General features: G+C 40.0%; 1 protein-coding gene across 6 annotated transcripts in view; it reads right to left on the bottom strand.

The window, feature by feature from the left end:
• Positions 1–27,747, bottom strand: part of QTGAL (queuosine-tRNA galactosyltransferase) — a 304,777-nt gene that overhangs the window by 66,290 nt on the left and 210,740 nt on the right. For 5 of the 6 annotated variants that reach the window (XR_012664925.1, XM_048817365.2, XM_048817362.2 and 2 more), the window contains one exon: positions 4,788–4,883. Coding sequence is in view for 5 of the 6 variants with exons in the window: in XM_048817365.2 (XP_048673322.2) it covers positions 4,788–4,883 (96 nt within the window). In the remaining variant the exon portion in view is untranslated. Of the gene's footprint in view, positions 1–4,787; positions 4,884–15,089; positions 15,157–27,747 lie in introns of those variants that run through there. The other variant, XM_048817368.2, reaches the window with a different exon arrangement.

The raw sequence follows: 27,747 nt of genomic DNA on the forward strand, positions 1-27,747 counted from the left end.
TTATTGCACTGAGTAATATTTGAATTGGCTTCTCTTCAGAATTATCCAAAACACTCTTAAGCCTCTTAATCTTTCTTTAGATCTGTGACTCTGTCCCTTTGCTCATACCCTGATAAGGCCTTTAAATCATTTTGCCCTGATTATAAAACAGGAAATCTGTGACAATGTTATATTTGCTTCAGTGTTTGCGAAATAAAGTTAAAGGGTTACTAGAGACTCTGCACATTTTCTTTCTTCTAAAAGAGAAACATGTCTGCTCTACTGGCAAATAGCAATTAAATTAAACAAGGAAAAGGTGAAAGCCAAAGGGTCAGGGCGGGGTGAATTCTAAAGTGCGCTTAATAATACACTAGCAAGAAATGTCTTCAGAAGTGGGGGGAGGAGGTGGGTTTTCAAATACTATGTAAGCATAATTTATCATTGACTCCAGCACTTTCTTTTCTTCCTGGATACTACTCAAATACTGATCTCTGTTCAGCTTTAACTGTACCATGCCAAGAATATCAGAGCCTGTGTTTTGTCCTCATTTTTCCCCCAGAGCACCTTGACAGGTCATTTGACAGTCTGAAAATATTCTAATTCATGTTCCAAAACCCCACAAATTTCTCCTTAACCTTTCAGCTTCCAGGGCTTATTATAAATGCTTGGTTTCTTGAGGGAATTCTGACAGTTTTCTTCTGGCCCAGAGAAATGGAGAAAGGTACTAGCGAGCCCCTCAAAGGCTATAAAGCTCCTTTAGACATTTGGAGTATTCACTGCATTCTCCTGTGCACCAAGATGTATTTCAACCCCACCTCAGTTCCTCCTTTCCATGACCCTTTATCACAGGAACAGATCAGAGCTGAGAGCGAGCCACTGCATTCTGAACTGCAGTTTGTATTCAGAAATGCTAGCTGCTCACGCTACATGATTACACCTGGGGCTCATTAAAAATAATTTCCCTCTGTTTGCACTTTTAGGTAAGTTTTAAAACGGGGCAAGATTTACGTAAAATTCTAGTCTGGATACACTTAAAAAGGAATGTTAAAGTTGGGGTTGGGGTTAGGGGGGCAGGATAGACGGAGCATTTAGTTAGAGAAGACAATATTTTACACTGATCTGCCCTGGGTATCAGGGATAAAATAATTGTGGTATTTCTCACTCTAATCTCATGGTGAAGTTTGTCCATATAAAAGCATAATTATGCAAACTGCCATTTTTGATTCTCCTTTGTTCAGCAGAAGTTTGAAGAAGAGGAGTTTGCTGGTTAGGCAGGCCAGAAAAGATTTTGGGGTTACCTATGTCTTATGTGCTTTAAGTTTCTCAAAAGTATTTACCAAGCAGTAAGTTAGGGTATCATAGTGTAGTAATTGTGTAGCTTACAATTACACACTTACAAATAGTTCACACAAGACATTAGAATTAAGAAAATGTTGGCCAGGATGCAGGTTATTTGTCTTTTCCAAAAGCACCATGGGATCTTTAACTTTTACTTGGATGTCCACAAGAGACAGGGCAAAGCTCTGTAGTCTAATGACTGAAGAAGGGAGGATATGTTTAGGCAGAGCTATGTGCAGACCCATAACTAGAATAGCAAAAGATGTTGTTGGCCAAAGGTTGAGGTGCTATGATAAAGATATATAGTGGAAACTTCACAGAGCACCAGCCTCCACTATATCTGTTCCTGGCCAAGGTTATCAGTCCCCGATTCTCATGGGCAATCAAGTTTTGAAATGTACCAGTCATTTAATGATACCAGGAAACTGTACATAAAGCTGGAACCCTTCATTCTCTTTGTGACACATATGTGAAGCCAGTGATGGCTTTTTAATAACATTTCTATGTGTTGGAATAAATTTACAAGCAAGGTGCCACACACTTGATCAAATAAATTAGATGGCGTCACACACACAAGTTTCCCAAAGAGAAAACTTTCACATACTAAGCTCAAAAATTGTAAATAAAATCTTGCCACTCGTTCCAATAACAGAGGTCACTAAATTTAATTTGTGTGGGATGGATGCACTCCAGGAAGTCTCTCTCTTCAGTTTTCTGATAAAGTTCCTCAAAAATACATTCATTATACCACCATCCTCCTACCTCTGGATGTACTGTAGAGAGGACACTATCCTAAATAAAGTGGTTGTCATTAAAATCTTTATATTCTTGCCTAGATTTCAGTGGTATTCCATATTACTCAGCATACCATGAACATATATTAAAATCAGTTACTTGCAAGGCAATTATATGAAAGTTAGTAGAGTCAGTCAGTCAGCTTTACTGGATAACTTGCTTTCTCTACTTCAAAATATTTCAACCCTGGCTCTTATGATTAAATAAGTAAATATTCTCCTCACTTACATATAATGGAACTGAACAAACATAATTAAATACATATAACAGTGATAGCCATTCCATTCTCCTTATTTACATTGTGTAATAGGATTTTTATCATTGTACTTGGATAGCGCACAAAGTATATTTGTAATTGTGCCCTTTGATGTACAGTCAAGATTTTTAGTCACAAGTAGACAAGCCCCATTTCAGAAGAAGTCATTTATAATTCTGTTTGGATATTGCAATAATGCTAATGCAGAGAAAATATGTCTTTGTAGTGAATGAACATCTTGAAGGAGAGGAAGTTTGTTAATAAAATGGAGTCTTCGTAAGCTTTAAATCTCCCATGAAGCATTGGGAAAATTAGATATACTTTACGAATAAGAAGGATTTAGACATTGGTTAACATTAATTATTCCATGTGCTTTGTTTACTTAGTTCTTCAAATCACAACCTCTCCAACATTTGACATATGAAGAACAGGTGTTCAGATTTAATTCCAAGTGAGAAATGCAGCTTTTTGGTATGGAAACAGTTTTGCAAATGGAAAGACTAGAATCTAGAGATTTCTTGATCTATTTCTCTGTTTACTGGCAGCAACCTGACACCTGTAGATTGCATAATTAATACTAACTCAAGAAGGTGGAGAGATATGATTAACAAGTCAGATGATGAGTCAAGTCAACATATACACAAACAAAGACAACCCAGTGTTGACCAGTAACTCTGTTCCCATTGTTGCGTATGGCAAATCTCCCATTTATTCCAAAGGGAAGAGCTAGGCCAACGCTGTGCACTTCTGAAAATCCCACCTCAGTGGTAAAGGATGAGATGACTTGGGAAATTGCTGCTTTCCTCCCTTGTCACAATCCTGCAGTTGTGGGCAGTGGAAGCATTTGAACAAGAGACTCCCGGGTTTAGAGATGAGGGGGCTATTAGCAGGGCATTTTCTTTGAAGGTCCCTGGTCTCCAGAACTCAATCCCGTCTGTCTGCCAGAGCCTGGATTTGTTGATCTCCTGGACACCCCAACAAAGCTACTCTTGTCCCACCAGGTGTTCGGGGAGGGAGTAAACTGTGGGAAATGAGGCTAAATTTAAGGATTTTTTTTTATTATTGACTGGCAGGTAACTATTATGTGTGTATTACCTATATCATAAATCCAAAAACCCTTAGACTTGGCATTGCGGCCATTTAAGGTGATCACTTTTACTCACAGGAGGCACGTATGCTGTAAAATAAAATTTAAAAAGTAGGAAGGCAAAAAACCCAAACCATATTAGCATGGTTACAGGGCAAGGCTCAAGAGGTGATTTAAGTCAAATGGGTATTCTTCAGATAATGGAAAGTCAACCCCAGGGTAAAGCGAGAGAGAGAGAGAGAGACAGAGACAGAGACAGAGAGATAAAGAAAAGTCATATGGTCTGTCTACTGGATAGGGCATTGGATTGACTCAGGAGACCTGGGTCCTATTCCAAGCTCTGCCACTGACCTGCTGTGTGATCTTAGGCAAAACATTTCACCACTTGGACTTTGTTTCCCCTCCCACCCTTCTCCATCTTTTCTATTTGGACTGTAAACTCTTTGGGATAGCGATTCTCTCTCACCATATATTTTTACAGTGCCTAGCACAATGGGGCCTCACTGTCAGCTGGGGTCAGTAGGTGGTACTGTAAATCTAATAACAGCAATGATAATAATCTAGTATTGTAATAAGTAGTACATAAATTAGAGTAGGAATTACTTCAGCAGTACTGCAATGCTATGTCTGGCAGTATGACATAGAAGTATTCAGAAACAAAGTAGAATATAAGCGTGCTGGTTAATTATCAGAATGTCCTTCCATCACACAGGATATGTCTACATAGCAGCTGGAGGTGAGACTCCCAGCTCAGTTATACGTACATTGCAAGCTCTGTTTGAGCTAACACATAAAACTACCAGTGAGTTTGCAGTGGCACAGGCAGCAGCTCAGGTTAACTGCCCAAGTTGTACCAAGGAGGTTGGGCAGGATTATACTCAGGTGGCTCGCCTGAGCTGCTCTCTGTGCCACTGTGGCCACACTGCTATTTTTAGGCCCTAATTCAAGCACAGTTAGTGCATGTATGTCTATCCAAGCTGGGAATCACACCCCATAGCTGATGCATAGACGTAACCAATGTTGTTTCAGCGCTGTGCGCCAAAGCCTTAACTCTAGAAACACACCAAAAAGCTGGAGGAGTGTTTGTTGATGAACTGAAGTCTTTTCTGAAATTTGCAAGCCAGAAGAGGAAATGCTTTTCCTCAGTTTTATCCCCTGTAGTATTTGAGTTTAGTTATCCACACATGAACTAACATTCTGTGGCCCATTTAATAGCAATAGGAAAAGACCTCTTGAGAGCATAACGCTACCAATTGTCCTGCTAACACACAATTCTTAACAAAATGGAATCAAGAATGGAGTATCAATTTTGTTTCTATCAGTAGCACTTACCTTCCCACCCTCATTAAATTTGCCCACATGACAAAACCATTCTCGGGAGCAGAACCAGGTAGGCATGATCACAGTGGGTCCATGGGAGGTAAACACCTAGGGAAAAAAGTGAAACCTTAGTGAAAAGGAAGAATAGTCCTAACAGATATACTCTTTGATAATAAAGTTTATTTTCATTTATTAACTTATGCCCTTGTCCTGCAAAGACTTAGGCTTATCTTGGACTTAAAACACATCAGAAGCCCCATTAAATTCACTGAGACTACTCATGTACTTAAAGTTCAGCACCTGCACAAGTCTTTGCAGAATCATGGCCTAAAAAATGAAATCTAGTATTTCCTACTTCATATACTGTAGCACTGTGACTGTTCCGATTGGTAATAGCAAGTTTTACAAAAATCTTGAAACTATAATTCAAGTTTTGAGAGATCCACCACAACTGAAATTCTACTAGTTTTACTAAAAATACTAATCTTAATAATGAAAGTACATATATAATGGAAAGTCTGTGTCCAGTGTGCTTTCAGAAAGCACAAAATTACAAACTTTGATCTATCTTCTATGATTTTCTGTGGAAAATTGGGGAAACTGAAGTACAGCTTGATTTTAAACCAGAACAATATGTAATACAGTACTTAATGCTACCTGGTTAAACTAAAAGTCTTGGAAAGAAACATATGATTTGATAGACAACATGAATATAGTTATTAATTTTAAATTTTTGAATGCTCACAGCTTCAATGACTAGCACCAACACAGCAAGGAACTGTACATAGTCAACCTTTGCTGCCTTAAACAAACATGCCATAAACCCAACTATGAAATAAACCAGAATATCCGGATTATGTCAGATAAACAAATTATCACTTTTATTACAAGGAAAAATATCTAGCAAACCAGGAGACCGAACTTGTCAAACAGAAATCTGACGTTAAAAAGGCATATTGTGTCCAGCTCCAAAGAAAGTTATTTGTACAAGCAGGTTTATGGAAACAGAAAAATAAACAAATTTAATGCCAGTTTCAATCACTAATGAAAATATATTTGTTTCCAGAAGATCATTTCAACGTATACTATAGATGCAATAATTAATATTACTCTACAGCTAAAATTCTCCATCTTGGTTGCATAAACTTAGCCTTCTGAATCCACAGTTAGATACCTGTTGCTCTCATTAATTACAATATGAGCTGGGGTTGCTCAGTTCCTCAGGCCACTTTTCTTTTTAGATGGATAAATAGGGATTTAGGATCTTAACTTTAGGCCCACAGATTCAAGTCTTTTAAATTTAGTTCCATATTGAGGCACCTAGGGATAGTATTTTTAAAAACATCTAAGTGACTTTGTAACACAAGTCCTACTATAAGGGCTTGTCTTCACTACTGGGGTAAGTTGACCTAAGTTACACTACTCCAGCTATGTGAATAACGTAGCTGGAGTCGACGTAGCTTAGCTTGACTTACCCAGGTGTCTTCACTGCGCTGCGTCGATGGGAGACACTCTCCGGTCAACTTCCCTTTCTTCTCAGAGAGGTGAAATACTGGGGTCGACTGCAGAGTGCTCTGCCATCGATTTAGTGGGTTTTCACTAGACCTGCTAAATCGACCCCTGCTGCATCAATTGCAGCAGCATCCATCTCCCTGTAGTGAAGACCAGTCCTAAATCAATAGTCCTGTGCTGAGACTTGTGCTGCTAAGTCACTGAAGCATATTTGAATATCCCATCACTAAACAGAAATGGCCTGCCTTTCAGAGGGGCTAAGTACCAGACACTCCCAGTGAAGACATCGGGAGCTGAAGGGCACTCAGCACCTCTGAAAAATCAGACCACTTTTATTTAGGTGCTTAAATATGGATTTAGGCACCTAAGTTGGAAAATCATGGCTTATATGTATAAAAGTGTATATGCTGCCAGTATTTTCCTGTGAAACAACCTGTTGGCAGATGTTGATTCTGATGGGAGATGCTGAGTCTGGCAACGAATTAGCAGGTGTTGATCAGCTGACTCACTATTGCAAGTACTTATTAGCTCCACCATAGATACCAAGGAAGTGGGAGTGCCCAAGGTGGAACCGTAGGACGAAAAAAGCTTAGGAAGAAACATTGGACTGCAACTGAATGGAAACTTCTTTATGATTAAAGCAAAATTCCAGAAGCGGGACAAGTATGCTAAATGTATTTGAAGGTGAAGGAGACTGGAAAAGCCACTTGCTCACTACGGCCCTGATTCAACAGAGCACTTAAGCATGTGCTTAACTTTAAGCAATGCAAATAGTCTAATTAACTCCAATGAGACTAATCAGATTCTCCTAAGGGTCAATGCTGATATTTTGGACAACCTTTATTTCATCACAACATATAGAACACCTAATGAGACTGGTTATAAGTAAGGCTATGTTTTAGTCATGGGCATTTTTAGTAAAGGTAATGGACAGGTCACGGGCAATAAACAAAAATTCACAGCCCATGACTTATCCTATATACCCTGATTAAATCTTGGGTGCTCTGGGGCAGGGGCGGCCCAGAGGCACCGTGGGTGCTCTGGAGGGGGGTGGCCTGGGGGTGCTCTGTGGGGGGTGCCGTGCTTCTGCGGGGGAAGGGGGGAGTTGCTGCTGACAGGTTTCCTACCTGGTTCCACGGGGCTCCCCAGAAACAGCAATATTTCCCTTGGATCCTAGGTGGAGGTGCGGCCAGGGGGTACTGTGCACTCTCCATGCCCCAAGCGCCGGCTCCGCAGCACCGATTGGCCAGGAACCATGGCGGAGGCACTGTGCAGAGCTGCCTGACCGCACCTTCATTTGGGGGCCAAGGCATATGGTGCTGCTTCCGGGGAGCCCCCCGAGGTAAGCGCCACCCGGAGCCCTCACCCCCTCCTGTGCCCCAACTCCCTGCCCCAGCTCTGAGCTCCCTTCCACGTCCAAACTCCTGCTGCTGCTGGGGGAGGGAGGCATGGAGGCTTGAGACTGCCCCAGCAGCAGCCAGTGTGGCTGGCCCCGGGCCGCGCCAGCTCCTCAGGTGGCTGCTGCAGAAGTCCTGGAAGGTCATGGAATTTGTGATTTCTGTGACCTCCGTGACAGACTCTCAGCCTTATTTATAAGCCAAAACAAATCATTTATGTGTATGGACAGAGCATGAAAATGTTCTTTGCATCTCTTATAAGGATTTGTTCTCACATATGCACAGTAATGCAGATGTTTTTATGCAATTTATAAACACTGACCTGTAAAAGTACAGTACTGTCAGTTTACATGGGTATTCAAGCAACATTTTAAGGATAAACCAATGTTCTGTATATTTCTTTGGAGATGCAAATAATTTTTACATGGTTAGGTTGAGAACAGGGCTAAAATTAATCTAATGATAGATGTATTAACTTGAGCAACACCTGGTCATGCCAATTAAGTTATTCATGGTGAAAACAATGGGGAGTGAGCTGGATGATGACTATGGAAAAGGAGACTAAGAACTTTATTATTTATTATCCTGAAGGAAATTGTCCAGGACAATCACTGCAAGGAAGCTGTACAGTTACTGATGAATAACTATTTTTTGTTCTTAGTTTTTTAATTCTCTGCATCGTTGCTCCATAAGAACGGCCATAGTGGGTCAGACCAAAGGTCCAGCTAGCCCAGTATCCTGTCTTCCGACAGTGGCCAATGCCACGTGCCCCAGAGGGAATGAGCAGAACAGGTGATCTATCCCTTTTCACCCATTCCCAGCTTCTGTCAAACAGAGGCTAGTGATACCATCCCTGCCCATCCTGCCTAATAGCCATTGATGGACCTATTTTCCATGAACTTATTTAGTTCTTTTTTGAACGATGTTATAGTCTTGGCCTTCACAGCGTCCTCTGGCAAAGAGTTCCACAGGTTGACTGTGTGTTGTGCGAAGAAATACTTCCTTTTGTTTGTTTTAAACCTGCTGCCTATTAATTTCATTAGGTGACCCCTAGTTCTTCTGTTATGAGGAGTAAATAACACTTCCTTATTTACTTTCTCCACACCAGTCATGATTTTATAGACCTCTATCATATCCCTCTTTAGTCATTTATTTTCTAAGCTGAAAATTCCCAGTCTTATTAATCTCTCCTCATATGGCAACTATTCCATATTCCTAATTATTTTTGTTGCCCTTTTCTGTAACTTATCCAACTCCAGTGTATCTTTTTTGAGATGGAGCGATCACATCTGCATACAGTATTCAAGATGTGGGAGTATTATAAATTTATACAGAGGCAATATTATATTTTCTTATTATCTATCCCTTTCTTAATGATGCCCATTATTCTCTTAGCTTTTTGGACTGCTGCTACACATTGGGTGGATGTTTTCAGAGAACTATCGACAATGACGCCAAGATCTCTTTCTTGAGTGGTAACAGCTAATTTAGGCTCCATCATTTTATATGTATAGTTGGGATTATGTTTTTGCAATGTGCATTACTTTGCATTTATCAACATTGAATTTCATCTGCCATTTGATTGCCCGCTCACCCAGTTTTGTGAGGTCCCTTTGTAACTCTTCGCATTCTGCTTTGCACTTAACTATTTTGAGTAGTTTTGTATCATCTGCAAATTTTGCCACCTCACCGTTTACCCCTTTTCCCAGATCATTTATGAATACGCTGAACAGTACTGGTCCAAGTAAAGAACTCTGAGGAACACCACTATTTACCTCTCACCATTTTGAAAACTGACCATTTGTTCCTACCCTTTGTTTTCTATCTTTTAACCAGTTACTGATCCACAAGAGAACCTTCCCTCTTATCTCAAGACACCTATTTTGCTTAAGAGCCTTTGGTGAGGAACCCTGTCAAAGGCTTTTTGAAAATCTAAGTACACTATATCCATTGGATCACCCTTGTGCACATGCTTGTTGACCTTCTCAAAGAATTCTAGTGGATTGGTGAGGCATGATTTCCCTTTACTAAAACCATGTTGACACTTCGTCAACAAATTATGTTCATCTACGTGTCTGATAATTCTGTTCTTTACTATAGTTTCAACCAATTTGCCCTGTATTGAAATTAGGCCTACCGGCCTGTAGTTGCCAGGATCACCTCTGGAGCCTTTTTTTTTTTAAGTGGCATCACATCCAGTCATCTTGTACAGAAGCTGATTAAAAGGATAGGTTACAGACCACAGTTAGTAGCTCCATGTAGTAGAATAGATTTTGACACATATATAATCAGCTTGATGAAATTAGAGTTAGTTTAACTGCTAAAAGTTAGATACTAATGAAAGAAACAAACAAACAAAAACATTAACACAATATGAAGCAATAAAAGTCTCCCACAACCCAAAACATTCTGTTCCAGTGCTTTTAAAAGCTAGAAGCTGAATACCTGTCATCAAACCAAACAGACTGAAATATTTTGTTTCTCAAACTCCTAAAATTATAGTGTAGCAATTTCAAACAAAAGACATGATATGCAACAGAATGGATGTATTGTAATTTACAACATGTTATTACCGGGATCACATCACTTCTGATTGACGCTTTTAAAAAGAAATCCAAAACTAAAACAAAATCAAATTACTCACTGAAATCAGACAAGGCCACTTTTGGTCCCATATGGTGCCATTTAGGAAAGTCTAGCTCTATGATGGAACAAATGTCTAGCAAGTTGAAGGGCACACATTTCAATGCAATGTTTTTAGAACATACTATTGCCATATATAAGAAAAATATGAAAACTATTCAGATGCTTGCCTGTCCCCCACAGGAACTTTATCAGGATGATATATAACAAATGTAGAGAACAGTGACAAAAAATGACCTTGGTAGTTCTAGATCAAAATTTTACATAGGTAAGGTAAACCCCTCCACTCATGGATGTGTACTTGTTAATTAAAGAATACTTAGTACCTTGCAAGATCAGAATCTATGATTCTCTGTGCGAGCCAGCTGCATTAGCTAGGGATAGTATGCACAACCCTCATAGGTAAGGGAAGCACCATTGTCTAGTGAATAGGGCACTGGAGTGAGACTCAAGAGACCTGGGTTCAATTCCCAACTCTGCCACTGGGTGACCTTGGGCAAAGTCACTTCCCTCCCTGTGCCTCAGTTTATCTATCTGTAAAATGGAGATAACAACACATCTCCTTTATAAAGTACTTTCAGATCTTTGGGTGTATAGTACTATGTAAGAGCTAAATATTATTAGGTCCAGATGATATATTACAGCACAGAAAGGTTAGAGTGGCTGCAAAGCATCCTACTTTGGATCAGAGACATGTAGCTATGGAATCAATTATAAAACCAGGGCTTGCAGATGCACATTTTTAATGATACACCTGTAAAGAAGGGAAGATATAAGAAGCTACTGTCTCCTTGGAGGGCAACTGAAAGTAGGTCGGGTACTTTATCTTGGAATTTCCATATTTTCAAATGTTGGGCGTTTTAAGTTTAATCCTGATTTTTTAAGATGTTTTTTGAAAACAATATTTTTGCTTTCCCTGCCATGACCCCATAAACCAATTCCACACGCTAAAGTCCTTCCCAAACTAAGCAATGCTCTAGAATTAGAGTTGGTCAGGAATTTTGCCAGTTACTCAGACTCAGAGCAAGTAATAAGACTGTGACATCTGACTTCAGGCTAAGGATTTCCTTCAAGAAGAGGACCATGGGAGAGAAAGGGACATTGGCTGGAAATCATAGAAGATTAGGGTTGGAAGAAACCTCAGGAGGTCATCTAGTCCAACCCCTTACTCACAGCAGGACCAACCTCAACTAAATCATCCCAGCCAGGGCTTTGTCAAGCCAGGCCTTTAAAATCTCTAAGGATGAAGATTCTACCACCTCCCTAGGTAACTCATTCCAGTGCTTCACCACATCAAGGAAGAGGAGAAGGGATGAGATAGCTCTTTAAGTAGCAGTGACAGAACATTCAAACTGCAAGTACTGGCAATCATGGGAAGGAGAGTTGGGTGGGAAAAAAGCCTTTTAAAGCACAGTAGCACTTATTATTATTACAGTAGCCCCTGCAAGCCCTAGTTATGGACCAGGACCCCACTGACCATTGCAATGGTTCTGGCAGTGTTTCCCAAAGTTTTGAAAGCTGAGCTTGCTTCAGGAAATAAAATCTATCAAGAAATCCCACCATGTGCAGTTAAAGACCTACCCATTCACATATACATCTTCTGCAGCATTGGAACACTGGGTTATGATTTTGTTCAGACAGATGCGAGAGCCTTTGTTTGGCCTGCTCTGGATTTTTTCCAAACTATTTTTCATATCCCCCGTCATTGTACATATTTGCTGAAACACTGCAAAGTTGGTAGAATGGGTTAATAGGGTCTGCAATAAAAACATTCTGTAAGTTACCTGGTCCAGGTTTTATTGCTGGATTGTTGTTGGGGTTTTTTTTTTAGATTGCAATGGTTGCAACCAGAGAAACAAACAAGACAGTCTCACCATACCCAGAATGTTAACCAATAAGAAATCTCCACAGTCTGCATTACAGCCATACTAACCAACACATTATACAATTAATGTCAGAGAGATTTGTGACCTCCCCTTGATCCCGACCCAAGGCTGCCGCATTGCACCCTCTCCAGGAGCTGTCTCCTACTTGGTTCTGTTCCCCCACTCCTTACACACCCGCCACCCAACAGGTCTCATGCCACTTGCTACTGTGCCTCCTTCCGGGGTGCCTCTCCTGACTGTTTCCCCTGGGCATCACATGCTGAGCAGCAGCCACAGCCTGGCATCCCTCCCCACTGCTTCTTGCAGTGGAGAAAACACAGGTAGAGTCTCCTGTGGGACTGATTGCTCGCAAAGACCCTGATGGCAGGGAGAATTTACTCAGCACCGACTGTCCAGGGTTACTGTGCTTCTGCCACTCCTGTGGTATCAGGAATGCAGGTACTAGCATCAGAGGCCCAGAAGCTCCGCACACACCAAGTGCCAGTGCTGCCGTCAAACGCAATGATAATACAGGAGCACCTGTGTGTAGGGAAGAAAGGGACAGGGCTCAAGGGAAAAGGGACTGGATGGGTTGACAGGGGGTTGAGACTCATGAGAGACAGGGGATTTGGTGCTACCTCTGCCAGTAAATAACAATTACAAACACAGGAGGTGAGAGTTTTTTGGTTGTAAACAGCAGTCTCCCTGGTATACTGGGAGACTTGGTCAGTCTGGTTACAGCACAGCTATATGATAACTAGGTTTGGTTTTCTCAGAGACCTGCCTACTTCTGCTTACCAAACAGCTGTTTTATAATTTCCTGTATTCTCTCAGTTCCCAGTCCTGCCTCCCTAATGGACCCTGCACATCTGGGTGAGGTCTACATAAGGAGTTAATTCCCTGCTTACAGGAAAGCAAGCAGGGCCTTTGTGTTCTATCACAAACATTGTCAAAAGTCTTGTCATGTTTATACTCTATGTCAGCTAAAGTTGCTGTTATTTAGAATGTATTATGAGCTCTGAGAATTAGCTAATTATAAATCATAGAATCATAGAATATCAGGGTTGGAAGGGACCCCAGAAGGTCATCTAGTCCAACCCCCTGCTCAAAGCAGGACCAATTCCCAGTTAAATCATCCCAGCCAGGGCTTTGTCAAGCCTGACCTTAAAAACCTCTAAGGAAGGAGATTCTACCACCTCCCTAGGTAACGCATTCCAGTGTTTCACCACCCTCTTAGTGAAAAAGTTTTTCCTAATATCCAATCTAAACCTCCCCCACTGCAACTTGAGACCATTACTCCTCGTTCTGTCATCTGCTACCATTGAGAACAGTCTAGAGCCATCCTCTTTGGAACCCCCTTTCAGGTAGTTGAAAGCAGCTATCAAATCCCCCCTCATTCTTCTCTTCTGCAGGCTAAACAATCCCAGCTCCCTCAGCCTCTCCTCATAACTCATGTGTTCCAGTCCCCTAATCATTTTTGTTGCCCTTCGCTGGACTCTCTCCAATTTATCCACATCCTTCTTGAAGTGTGGGGCCCAAAACTGGACACAGTACTCCAGATGAGGCCTCACCAATGTCGAATAGAGGGGAACGATCACGTCCCTCGATCTGCTTGCTATGCCCCTACTTATACATCCCAAAATGCCATTGGCCTTCTTGGCAACAAGGGCACACTGCTGACTCATATCCAGCTTCTCGTCCACTGTCACCCCTAGGTCCTTTTCCGCAGAATGCTGCCTAGCCATTCGGTCCCTAGTCTGTAGCTGTGCATTGGGTTCTTCCGTCCTAAGTGCAGGACCCTGCACTTATCCTTATTGAACCTCATCAGATTTCTTTTGGCCCAATCCTCCAATTTGTCTAGGTCTTTCTGTATCCTATCCCTCCCCTCCAGCATATCTACCACTCCTCCCAGTTTAGTATCATCCGCAAATTTGCTGAGAGTGCAATCCACACCATCCTCCAGATCATTTATGAAGATATTGAACAAAACCGGCCCCAGGACCGACCCTTGGGGTACTCCACTTGATACCGGCTGCCAACTAGATATGGAGCCATTGATCACTACCCGTTGAGCCCGACAATCTAGCCAGCTTTCTACCCACCTTGTAGTGCATTCATCCAGCCCATACTTCCTTAACTTGCTGACAAGAATACTGTGGGAGACCGTGTCAAAAGCTTTGCTAAAGTCAAGAAACAATACATCCACTGCTTTCCCTTCATCCACAGAACCGTAATCTCATCATAAAAGGCGATTAGATTAGTCAGGCATGACCTTCCCTTGGTGAATAAACAACAGGCCAAAAGAAAACAATAATTTGTTAAAAACAATAGTACAGGTTAACTATCAGTGAAGGTATAGATCTTAACCAGATTTTGGAATTCCTAAACAATATCATCAAGATTCTGCATGCACCATTATCATAATCAAATTGTAATCCAGTTACATAAAGTTCCAAATAGAAAATGACATAACTGTACAGCAATCTTCACAATTTAATGAAGTAATCTGTTAAACCATCTACACCTAACAATCTTGTATTGTCAACAGGTTTTGTTCTTGGCGGTAAGTCTCTGGGTTTAGTTTAATCAGATCTGTGCTCACTAATTATTCTTAGTGGAATCACTCTAAATTCCAAAAGAAAATGTTAGGAACAAGGGCTGAAAATATCATAAATTGTTTTACTCCTCAAAACCAGATTGAGGACGTAGGTCATATAATATTTTTTAATTACATTAACATTGTGAATAAAATCACATGTGAATAAAATCACATGTGAATAAAACCACAGAGGCATGTGCTTCAGGTGATGTCAGCGTCTGACGAGAAACAAATTCATGTACTCTGAGTGATGTTCATCTGTTTACAGTGGTCTTCAAGGAAAGGATTATCTGCTTACCCAGTGGATCAGAATCCAACACATAGGTGTCAAATGGATAAATGCAGCTGGTGGGATACTTTATCATATTCTCTCATGCAGGAGCAAAACAGGAAACAGGGGGACAGTTCACAAGTTCATATGAGTAAGATATTGAGTCAGCAACTCTACCTGCCATCCAGCATCTGTGAAAAATAAATAGGTTTAGACAAAATAAAGTGATCTTCTCTGATACTTTAAGAGGTTAAGGCACTACTCCAGCTTGTGAGCGTACTAGCCTTTCACTTCTGGTGTTCGTGTTAGGAATCAGACCTGCATGCGTGTATATTTGGCATCATCATCCTGCCCTGAAGTAAGGAGAACAAAGATTTATCAAACAAAACCACAACACAGTTCACTGAAGCTTTAAAAACCTAAAAATTGATTCCAGTTTGATTTGGCTTGTGCAGAATAAGGCCTGAGTTGGTTCTTATGGTATCTGAACTGATTTTGCCCATTCCTATTCCCTTACAGACATTTGTCAGTATCACCAAACCAACGCTTGCTTCACCTTGACTGTTAAGCCCTGTTCCAGAAAAGCCCCAGACTGGAACAGCAGGGGGTGAAGCTCAGAAACAAGGCCTGCTGAAATGTATATGGAAAGCTGTTGCTTGTACTGCATATAACAACTGCCTGATACAGGTTTGATTCAAGTCAGCACTACTAATCCTTCAGTCTCAAGACTATGTGCACCTGAAAACAATTTTGAGGGGAAAATTCTTTCTTTTAGACACTAGAAAATTAAGTGATTTATCATGAGATAGTGAAAGATAAATAAGATAGATCTATTACAGGCAAAGTCAGCAAAATTAATACAAAAATTCAAGAGAAGACAGCAAAAAGATGGGTCTTGTCCTGAGAGACACAGAAGCCAGTGAAAGTTAAGAGCACTCCACACCTTCCAGAAACCAATTTGGGCCAGATCCTGGAAGACTGACCACTCACACTGACTTCTTCACCAACTGTGGACTGACTTAATCAGGAGTTGCTGGTTCTCAGTACCCCAACAAAGGCATTTAGTATCTTGCCGGTAGTGCCCAACTTTAGCAGTAGATTTATTGTGCACTGTGTTGTCAAGGTGATAACTTGAAAAGTTTTTTGTGTGGTTTCATACAAGATATAACTTGCTTTTAGTTTTGTTTATTAAAACAAGCTTTTGAAAATCACTTCCCAGTCATCAGTTTTAACTTCAGTAAAACCAGTGTTTTAATTTATCATTGTATAAAGCTTATTATCTTGAACACTCCAGTATAGTCACCATGCCAAGACCTGTAGTATTTCTTACTCAACAGCAAATGCACAGATCCAGTTTTCACTCAGCATACAGGTGTGTCAGTCCTTTTCTCCAATATAAGCAAATAAGCAACTTATCATAGACTTTAATAGCTAGTTCTTGCTGAACATTTCCCGTTCACATGCTGTGTGTGAATACTCCCAAGTTCCAGGTATTTCAATTAAATCAAAGCAAATGATTATCAATTCGTAAGCAACTCCCCCTACCCTCCTGCAACTCAGAGACAGAGGCCAGCCATAAAAGCAGTCCCCATCCTCTCCCAAGGGCAGGCACTACTTCCTGATGCACTAGCCACTCCAGAGAGGCCAGAAGAGGAGAGTGGGATCATAGCTACCCAAGTACAAGCCTGCCTGAACTCCTGGGTCCACACAGCCCTTGCTGCCAACCTTGCCACAATGTCGACACTGCTATTTTTAGTGCACTAGCACAAGCGGAGTTAACATGTGCCTATCTACCCAGGCTGAGAGGCATGCTCCCAACTGCAGTATAGGCACACCCTTTGTGAATCAAGCCCCCTCTCCATGGAGAGCACTGAAACCAGTTTGAAGAGGGTGAGTCAGACTGAGAGACCCTCAGATACAGGAAGATCTGGGCTTGCTAGAATAATTTAAGTTGGTTTCTTTTCTGTCCCTGCAACTTAAGAAGAAAGCACGTCTAACTTAGCTTGTAGTGAAGCACAAGATAAGATAAGATTAAATGTGCAAGTAGGATGTTTGTTTTAAAATCTCCTTTTTTCTAATGTTTACTTCCAACTCCTAAATAAAAATCCTTTGTTTTAAGGAGGCTGATGGCCAATATCACTGGTCACAGCTTCCCGAACCCCAGTCAGAATTGCAGTTTGATAAGCACTGAGTACAGAATAGCATACCTGGGTCCTGGTCTAAGAGTGGAAGAATTGAGATTCCAGTCTGAAACAGGTAAGAACAAGAGGCCAAACACCTGAGATGGGAAACCAGACAGGGGACAAAGATGCAGTTAGCCCCATAACCAAGACACTTATCAGTCCTAAGTAAACTGCTTTCTTTTTCCTTGCTGAAGTAGTGTTTTTCTACTTTAAGTGAAGATGAATGACTTCACATGACAACAACCACCCAGCCAATAATACATTTCTATTTCTACAGCCAAACCCTGGATCGGTGGGAACTCTCTTTGTTTGGTGATCATGGGATGAGAAGAGGATCATATATACATATTAATGCCAAGATTTGCAGTTTACTGGACAAACTGGTAAAACCTCATCATGAAATGGTTCAAAAATTAAGCTGTAAGTGCAGATCTGGCTTCTCAGATGAGATAATGAATTTATTCTTCATTTTCTGGCTTGCCTTAGGGAAGCTTAAGTCATACTTTTAGCAATCTGTGGCTTTTGAGTCAGTCACATCAGCTTGATTTCCAAAAGCTGTGGAGAGAAAATGCCAACTGACAGGGTGTTTCAGAGCATTCTTAACTAAATGGATAAATTGCCTCGTGTCTCTAAAAGACTTGCGTGGGTGTCTTTATTCAGTGACACTGTGCAGTATGCATCAGTCTATTGAGTAAGTTCACATTGCTATGCAAAAATGTTTATGGAACAAAGCTCCTTCTGTCACTACTCACTGATGCCTCTTCAGTTCATTTGATTCGGTTGCTTTAAGTTACTGATGTTGAGAACAAGATAGCACCATGTTTTTTATGCTGAATTTCTCAGAAACTGAGCACTCCTCCTTTATGGGCAGCTTTCTTTGGTAGCATCTAGGATAGGGTTCCCAACTCTGACTGAAGCTATTCCGGGAGATATTTTTTTTCCCCAACATGACGTAATGTCATTTTCTTAAAATATCCTGTTAAAATCTCCAGGATTTCTTTCAGTAGTCACCAGCAGATTGATGCTGGTTCCGGGAGACTCCAGGCCAATCCTGGAGGGTTGGCAAGCCTACTTCTGAACAGAAAACCAGTAAGGTTTGTGAAGGCTTCTGCTATATTAGGAACAACACTGTGACACTGTAGTCTCAGCCTGATGCTGAGACTGCAGTCTTCCCCCTAGTTAGTGTAACACTATTCTAATGTTTTCCCAGATGAGTCTCTACATAAGCTTTGGCATATGCAGAAAGGTGCAGCCAAATTCTTTATCCTTACTAAGATCATATGTGAATCCCATGCTTCAGGTAATAGTTTGGATGCTGTTTAACCTGAGTTGCACAAAATTTACCACGACCCAGGATATTTTCCATAAGCCCATTTTGATTTTCTAGTGACACAAATTTCTTTTCTCCACCATGTCATGTCATGCAGTTTAAAGATGCAGCATGCTCACGTGCTCCTCCTGTTTTTGTCTTTATTACTTTTGCTACTAAATGGAAAAGTGAGTCAAGGCAACCTATACCTGTACCATCCTGTGACCCTAGTAATAGGGCTTATTGCCAGTGCTTGGCATAGATAGAGGGGTGTCCTCCTTCTGGCCGTCGTTGGTGTTTGTCCAGATTAAAGTTAAAAGATCCCATAGCACTGTGTCAGTGATAAGTAATGTTCTAGACCAGGAGTTCTCAAACTTCATTGCACCACGACCCCTTTCTAACAACAAAAATTACTACATGACCCCAAGAGGTGGGAATGAAGTCTGAGCCTGCCCGAGCCCCACTGCCCTGGCAGGGGGGCCAAAGCCAAAACCTAAGGGCTTCAGCCCCAGGTGGGGAGGCTGTTATCTGAGCCCCGCCAGCCCTGGTGACTCAATTAAAATGGGGTCATAACTCACAGTTTGAGAACCGTTGTTCTAGACAATTTTCCCCTTGTCAGTAAAATAGGTTTGAATGTCCAAAGCTGTACGTGAGCTATAGCTGAGAATTTTACAGCTGATGTTTTTGCCTACAAAGTCACTGTATTTTGGCATTTCTTTGTAAAGTACTTGGGGATAGGTATAAAAGGTATTCTATAAAACAAAACTTTAATGATTCACAGGTTCAGCCATATGATATCACTGCATTGGACAAAATATCATCCTCATCACTGATTATTTACAGAGTGCCATAGATATCCATGAATAAACAAAAGACAGGGTCACTGCCTCAAGTTGGTTACAATCCCAGTTAGATACTATTTACAACAGCACATAGGAATATGCAAGCAGTGGTGAATGTATTACATTTCATGCATGGACTTCTTCTGCAAGCATATATAGTAACTTTGGTTAATCTTAGCAGTAAATATAGTGACATAAAAAGTTGATCTTTGGTTTTTATTTTATCTTGATGTGCAGTTTAAACTATAAGTTTAAAAAGAAAAATTATCACTAATTTTTTAAAGTACATTTTTAACACTGTTAAGTATATCTAACCCAACTGCCTTGAGGGACATGTTGCATGAATCATTCACATAAATCCCTGCCTCTCTCCACTCCCACCATCCCCACACTTCCCACTGTAAGTGACTGGAGGAATTGGTAGGAGGGTAAAGGAGAGAGAGATTTGCTTGTATCAGTTGGTGTAACAAACTCTCTTGTCCCTCACTGTTTATTACCTGCCAACCAAGGACACCAATTTTAAGGACAGCAAACACGGCGGTCCTTTGTATGATGATTCTTAAATATGAAATATTACATAAATAGAAGTTTCCATCCAGTATAAAAGTTGGATATCAAACCCCAAAATTTGGGTCAGAGTGTGTGGAATGGTATGACTAATTTAGGGAAATAAATTATTGTGGACTATCCAAACAATTAGTTGCATGTTCCTAGTATGACCTAACAGCAGATGCCTTTCCTTCCCCCTCCTCTTTCCCTAATAAAGCCAGCTTCTAATGATGATAACATATTAACCTTCTGCTTAGTGCTGAAATTAAGAGAATCTCAGCTAGCAAAAGGAATTGTGTATATAGTTTCAGGAAGTTATCACAGGTCTGGCACCCTGTTATTTTCCTGAATAAACTGTTAAAAAGTCATCTTTTAGCATTCGTGCCTCAACAAGCTTCTCCAATGCTTGGAAAGGTTCCAGTGCTTAACAAGTCAAGTGTTTATAAAACAGGAATTATTCCATCCAGTAAAATGAAATACTCAGTACCTAAAGGTTTTCTACACAACTTCTAGAAGTTTTGCGGTTTATGCTGGACTTGTGCCTCAGAAGGGAAAGGAAAGAACCTGTTTAAAGTCATATTAACAAACTGTAAAGGAGAACAAAATCTTTGTGTCAAGACATCACAAAGACCAATGTTTATGTAATAAATCTTTAAGAATGGGCTTAATATTTGACTTGCTTTCATTTTATGCAACAGAGCCACATAGTTATTTACAACCTTAGCATGATGAAAGATAGACAGACAGAATCCTTTTCATAACTGAAATAGCAAGTAATCTCAAGCTATTGTAGATCACATAGAGTTAGATTTACACAAGGATGCACCTCTGTTGAAAGGCTGTGTAAAAATGGCAATTGGACAGGCAACTGACTTTCACATACTTAGTTTCTCAACAGGTGGTGCTAAGGAGCGCCACAGTGCAGGGCAACCGCACCTGTATTTTCCCCTCAAAGGTCCAGCAAGACCACTCACTCTCAGGCTTCTAGCTCTCCTGCCATTGCCTTTCTGAGCGAGACCCACATCTCTCTCCCTTCTGAATGGGATTTTTCCAGGCGGCACAGTTCCCTGCCTTCATTGTGTCATTCCCACCAGAGGCAGGCTGTCCAAGCACACCTGCTTGCTTTCTCTTCAGAGACTGATAACAGAGTGATTGTCAACAGTTATAAATTACCTCACAGTTCTTTTTATGGAAGCCTATTTTATTCTTAAGGTAAAAGCACTACAGAGAAAACATATTAAAATCCATACAGGAACCTAGACGCATGCTAATAAGCTTACCAGAATTAACCCCAAATTAACATGGGCTCTGGCAGGAGCAGTCCTTCAAACCCCCCACCCAAGAGGGATTCTTTGTGGTTACAAGTTCATCACAGCTTCAGCTCAGAACAAGCACTTAATCTTATGGGACATCAGTAAACATGGACTGGCTCCTGTCCATTTGCTGGAGTAGGAAAAAGGCAACAAGCCAATTTAAAACCAGGTTATTTATCCAAAAATCTTTTCTTTGTCTGCTGGTCCATGGAGAATCCAGTTTGGACTAGTACAGCAGTTCTCAAACTGTGAGTCAGGACCCCGAAGTGGGGTGTCAGACTTGCTGGGTCCCCGGGTCAAAGCCGAAGCCCGAGCCACACCACGCGGAGCCGAACCCCAAGGGCTTCAGCTCTGGGGAGTGGGGCTCAGGCTTCAAGGTTACAGGCCTTCTGTGACAGGGCTGTAGTCCTTAGGCTTGGCTTGGCTTTGCCCCCTCACACCCAGGGCGGTGGGGCTTGGGCTTTGTCCCCCTCCCCCACTGTCTAGGGTGGCAGGGTTCCTGTGGGCTCAGGCTTTGGTCCCCGCTCCTGGGGTCATATAGTAATTTTATTGTCAGAAGGTGGTCGCAATGCAATGAAGTTTGAGAACCCTTGGACTAGTATATGTGCACCTCTCCAGGCAATGGCTTCACAGGATTGAGAACCAGAGGAATTAAAGTAGCATTTACCCCCTCCTCCTAACTAGTTCACATTGTTTCAAAAGGTCCTTTGAAGATCCTTGCAATCCCACAACAGTATATAACCAGTTGCATTTTTAATACAATGAACTTCAAAGATGTTAAACTTAATTCAATAAGGTTTAATTGAATTCACTGAAATTTGTCCAGGATATTGTCCATCTGTCACAAGGAGTACATAAACTCTTGTGGGCTTAAATAAGTCATGGGGGGGAAGGATAGCATCCAGTAGTTAAAAGGGAAGTTTGTTTTGCACTGCAACGGAATAAGATGCCAACCTACATGTTCTAATGTAGTTGATAAATTTCTACATATAACTAGGATTTATTTAAAGGAACGGTATAAGTCTTTGAATGCTGCTGCCTTGAAACAACATTATTAAGCAATGTATTTTATTTTTAAGTAACTTTTAAAATGCTTTTTAAATTTATTTTGCATTAAATTTTTAGTGTTAAAATACTAGCCCCCATATCCCTACACAGGCCAACAGGGACAAACAAAAAGTAACACAAAGTATAAAAACAACCAGTAGAAGAAAATAAATACGCATAGGTCAAACCTAGCAGTTATATTTAACGCATCATATTCCTGTCCGATCAAGTAATAAACAGTTAGCATATTCCTGTCATTTATATTCTGATTTTTAGAGAAATAATCAAATTGCAACTAAACTTTGGAGTCCGAGAACATATGAACCCCGCCTATCTCTTATTTGTTTATGGTATATATTGAATGACAGGAAAGAAGGAATTTCTAAACAAAGGGTTGTTTTGTTAAGCCCTTCAGAGCCAATGACATATTAACTGTTCTCTGTTTTACATGTGATTTCTTCAAACTCCAGGCCTCTCAAGAACACAATTTTGCAAGGAGCTCAACCTTTCATGTATAGATAGCATAGTTGCAGTGACAATGTTAGATAACTTCCAAGAGCTGAGGCCATTCAAATGGCTTGGAAGAGACAATACATTTCTTTCACCTGCACCAGCCTATACAGAAAAAATATCGTGATTTATTTGCAGTACATCAAAGAAGAAAGAAAAGTCACTCAAATTTTTAAAAATAAGCTATTTAAAAGTAAATTATAGCAAATTCTGAAGTTCAGTCACAGCTTTGCCATCACTTCCACATATATTTGCTTGCACTCCTAAATCATCGTAATCCCTTCCTATATGTCTCAATAAAAGAAGCAAAACTATATACTGATGTATCAGAAATTTGAATATCCACCACTATTAAGTGTAATACACAAGGCTGATGGGAATTTTATGTAATGAAGGGATTTTCAAAGACCTTGCAGATCCAGTATGTGGCCAGGTTCATATTTTCATCTGAACTGAACAATACATAACCAGTTAACAGACTACTTCAGTGTCCCAAGATATAACCCAGAGACCAAGGAACTTCAGGAAACAAAGGGATTCATCTCCCACTCTGAGATTCAAGTTAAAATAACTCATTTTACATTGGAAAGTTAGTATTTTTAAGAACTGTTTCATGAAGAGGAAAATGCTTAAATTTCTCCAGCCCACCTCAAATCAACACACTTTTCACTGGAATAAGTGTCAATGTAGATTATTTGGTAGCACTTTCATCTCTGGGCCAAATTGTCTCAGGATCTTCTATTATAATAATTAATTGAAGTGTTGTCTTTCAAAGATATCTTAAACCAAGATTCCTCCTTTTCCATCTTTGGTGACTGTTTACATTAAAGTTAAAAATCCTTTGATATCTTGTCTAGAAAGAATAAGAGAGAACTCAGGATTCCTGGTACACAATCCTTCTGTCTGTAAAAGAGATTCTAATGTTCAAGGCTGTGCACAATGATAAATATCTATATTAGTTATCCTGCAATAACCTAAAAAAAGACAACTTTTTAGTGTAGCAAAACTGCGATATAATTCAAAATAAACTGCCATCACTGATGCAGGGCTAAGCATATGCAGGGCTAAGCATAACAACTGGCAATTTCAGATTGGCAAATGATGATTTTTCGGTGGCAACGTAAGCATAACCTAATAAATTGGGTAACCTGCATTTATACTGATCAAAAGTATTTTTATTGGCTGGTTATGCAAGGAAAAGGTTTCATAACATTCAAGTATACAGAAAATAGATAGTGAAGAAAAATCACTGATTTTTAAGTCACCATTTCTTTCCATATTTTAATTTTCTGAGAGTTCTGAGTAACCACCCAACATATAAGAGTACATCTGAAAGATCAGAATTAAGATGCTCATTGAACACTGCTAAACAAGTAGAAACTGAGAGGAGGTGGTATCTAGAAAAAAGCAATTATCACACATGATCTGAGAGACTGTATCTGAGGAAAAAACAGCATTTTATACTTTGGTCTTAATCAGTGTTTCCAGTTACTGATGTTAATCTGTAAAAGCACGAGGAACCCTTTATACATGAAACTCATAATATATTTCTTGAGCATTTATTTGCAAGGCAAGCAAAGCAATATTTGCCAACTTTGGTCATTCTGCTTTAATTTATATAATTTGTATTCAGAAGTTTTTTATAGTTTTAGTGTGACTGCAGTACTATTTGCATTTAGTGCATCATGAATACTAAAAAAAAAAATCACATATATTTTGCTGAATTTTTACACTTAAGAATTATGTAACCGTAATACCTTTAAAAAACAAAATGATAGTGACCAACCAAAACTGAGACTGGAGGTCACTGTAGGTAACTTTTTACTGACTCTCTAGTCCTGGTCAATCTAAGATAAAGTTAGAGACAGTACTGCAAAAACAGAGTCAGAAATAAAAAGTATGAAAAACAAATACAAAACCTCTATACTTCCACCAGGAGCAAGTCTCTGGCAGGTTCAACCTTGATAGCATGGTTGGCTGGGGACTAGAATTGGTTGTCTATCTTTCTCCTCTCTCCTTTTGCCAAATTACATCGGCCTTTCAGCTAGACTCTACACACCCTGAGGAGAGTTGCACCAAGGGGACTCAAAATATCCTCAGATGGAATAACATTGCTGATAAGGATGGATAACAATAGATTTCAGATCAATTATTGTATAGCTTCATTTTTATTCTCTGTGTTCATGGATAAATCTTATTCCAGTCTTTTCACAAAAAGTAACGGACCTCTTGTGAAAGGAAGCTATGACTCCTTGAATAGTTCAAATGCCAGCAAAATAAAAAATGAGCAAAACAGCCAACTGGTACAAAATAAATTTCCTGTCCGCACATGATTAGAAAGCTCAGTCTGTTTTTTATTTACCCTAAAATAAATCCTATTCTTTGCAAGAACACCCACTTTTATGACATCACATGCAACGCATTAAGTAGCTTTCAGACCGCAAAGCTGTATAACGACATATAGTAACTTTACCTTTATGGAGCCCACAACAAAACAAATCTCTGTTAAAATGTACAGATTCTGTAAATTCTATTAGCATAGTTCAAAGCTTATGATTCCCCTGCTGACAGAACCTTCATGGGAATAACAATAGCAAGATCTTGCTAGGTCTGAGTTTCACATATTGAGTCTGCAATATTTTTGAAATCTGCCACAATAGGTTCATAATAACGCATGAGCTGCTTCGGTTGTCTGTCCTATATGAACTGGTCAATTTGGCTAGCAGCATACAACAATAAAATAGCGAACAAGCTGTCACTGCTTCAGTTGTTGCTCAAACAATGACCCCCTGTTTACTGACCTCTATAAACTTAAGCTGACTTAAGAGCAACTGTAACAACCTCTTCTTGTAGAAAAATGGTAGCTACAACACAGGACAGAAGGGAGGTCTCTAAAGTTAGTGAAACTCAAGGGAGAGTGGAAAATGCTTTAGGAATGCTGAGAAACCCAGAAGGTAGAAAAGGAAAGGTAAAGATGATCTTCTAAAAATGATGTCCCAGGTGTATAGGTGTATACACATAAATGGCAGGCAACAATGTTTCTAATGTGAGACTTCTTGAGGACAAGTCATTCACAGTTTAAGATAATCCTTCTGACACTGATCAGGAGAAAGTAAGTGAAGCTGAAAGGAGAGCTTGTTGCTATATTGTATTTTACATTTACATAGTATCGTTCATTCTGAAGAGCTTTACAAAAAACCCAAAACCAACAAAGAACAAAACCCCAGCCCCTCAACCACACAGAAGCACTAGAACAAAACTCAACTCCTATCAAAAGACTGATGGGGTCTTTAATGTTCATACCAGGCAGGTAAGGATTAATTTTTAAGGAGGTGTCAATGATTAAGCTGTTTCATTTTGTGACTTAAAAGCTTTTGAATTATTTGTGAGCCAGAGCCTGGCTTTTGGTAATTTATTCAATATAAAAGATTCTCATAAAACCCCATCATCCTGTATTCCACATGGAACTTAATTTATTTACTGTATAGGATTGAAAGGCTTGGATTTGAACCTATGGCCCAGTTTGTCACGTTCTGTGTTTGCATAACACTCAGCACAATGAAGTTGGTCCATTAATGGAGCTTCGAGGCGTTACCTCAATACAAATAATGATGATAATATGAAGGTTTGAAAAATCCAGAATATATGTTTCTCCTAACTGAAACGTAGCAGGGGTTTAAAAACTGTCCAAACAAAAAAGCCATATATTACCAATAGGTTTTTAACAGATCAACATGATGTGATTTGAATAGTAAAAAAGGAACAACATATAAAGTAATCTTTCTCAAATCAGTCAGAATTTAACGAATATATGTTAAGCTTAATCTCCATGCTCAGAACACTTCAGGCTTTCTCCCCAGTGACTGAGTCACAATACACATATTTTCTCTACCATCTGGAACTACCAACAGCATTTACAAGAGGTATTTCACCCTTTGAGAGTCACTTAGTCTGACACTCATCTGTTATTCCTCCTTTGGAATGTATAACTAACAGTCATCACTGAAGACTCTGGTCCTCCCATCAATACCATATGTACTACTGAGTCTGATTCATTGACTGAAGTCTACCAAATTTGACAGAAGTGTCTCATTTCCCTATACAGCAATCTGCCAAATACATGTGAAGTTGTGGAGGGGCTGATAATGAGAAATTCTAATACAGAGGGGGGCTCTTTTCCTGGCTGACTCACAGGTTCACTTCTGCCATTCATCTAGCTTTGGAGATGTGCTTCTACTAATGCTAGGACTAGTGTGAACTTTTATTTAAAAGCTAGGCTTGGAGAAGAAAAAAATAAACAGTTCAGCCAGAAGGAGGAAAACCACCTTCTGTGGTGTACTGTTAAAATTACAAGTTATCACTTTAAGAATAAGGGGTTTACTGGCCTAATTTACAGGGAGGAGGATCTGTAGGAAGTATGAAATCATCTGAGTCACTCTGCAAATCAGCAAGGTGGGCTGAGTTGTGTATCGCTGCCTTAGGGAGCAGACTGCTTTCTCTCTCTCTGTATTTGGTTCTTGCCTATTAGGGTTCTGGATTCCAAGAAACAATGTAGTGAACCTTCCAAAAAGCGTTTTTTATGTCTTTGTCTAAATTTTCTGTGTGGATGCTGTGAACATAACACTATCCACCTCTGGCAAGGTAAAAAGATATTTTATCAACACTGGTTTTATGAGCTGGGAGCATTTTAAAAATGAGAAGCCTCTCAGACACCCAAAAAATTGAAGTGTGCAGTTACAGAAGGACAAAAACTTTTAATCAATCAGATGCTGTGGGCTACAGAAATCAGATGATTCATGCACAAGTTGACCACCTTGGGGACCGTTCTATGATTGCCACTTCAAGAAATTGCTTTGTTTTTAAACAGAGCTCTAAAACATATTCAAAAATGAAATTTTAATACGAACATTCCCATTTCACCTATCTTAACCT

This window comes from Caretta caretta, chromosome 14 (assembly GCF_965140235.1).
Source record: "Caretta caretta isolate rCarCar2 chromosome 14, rCarCar1.hap1, whole genome shotgun sequence".
In the NCBI taxonomy this organism is placed as follows: Eukaryota; Metazoa; Chordata; order Testudines; family Cheloniidae; genus Caretta; species Caretta caretta.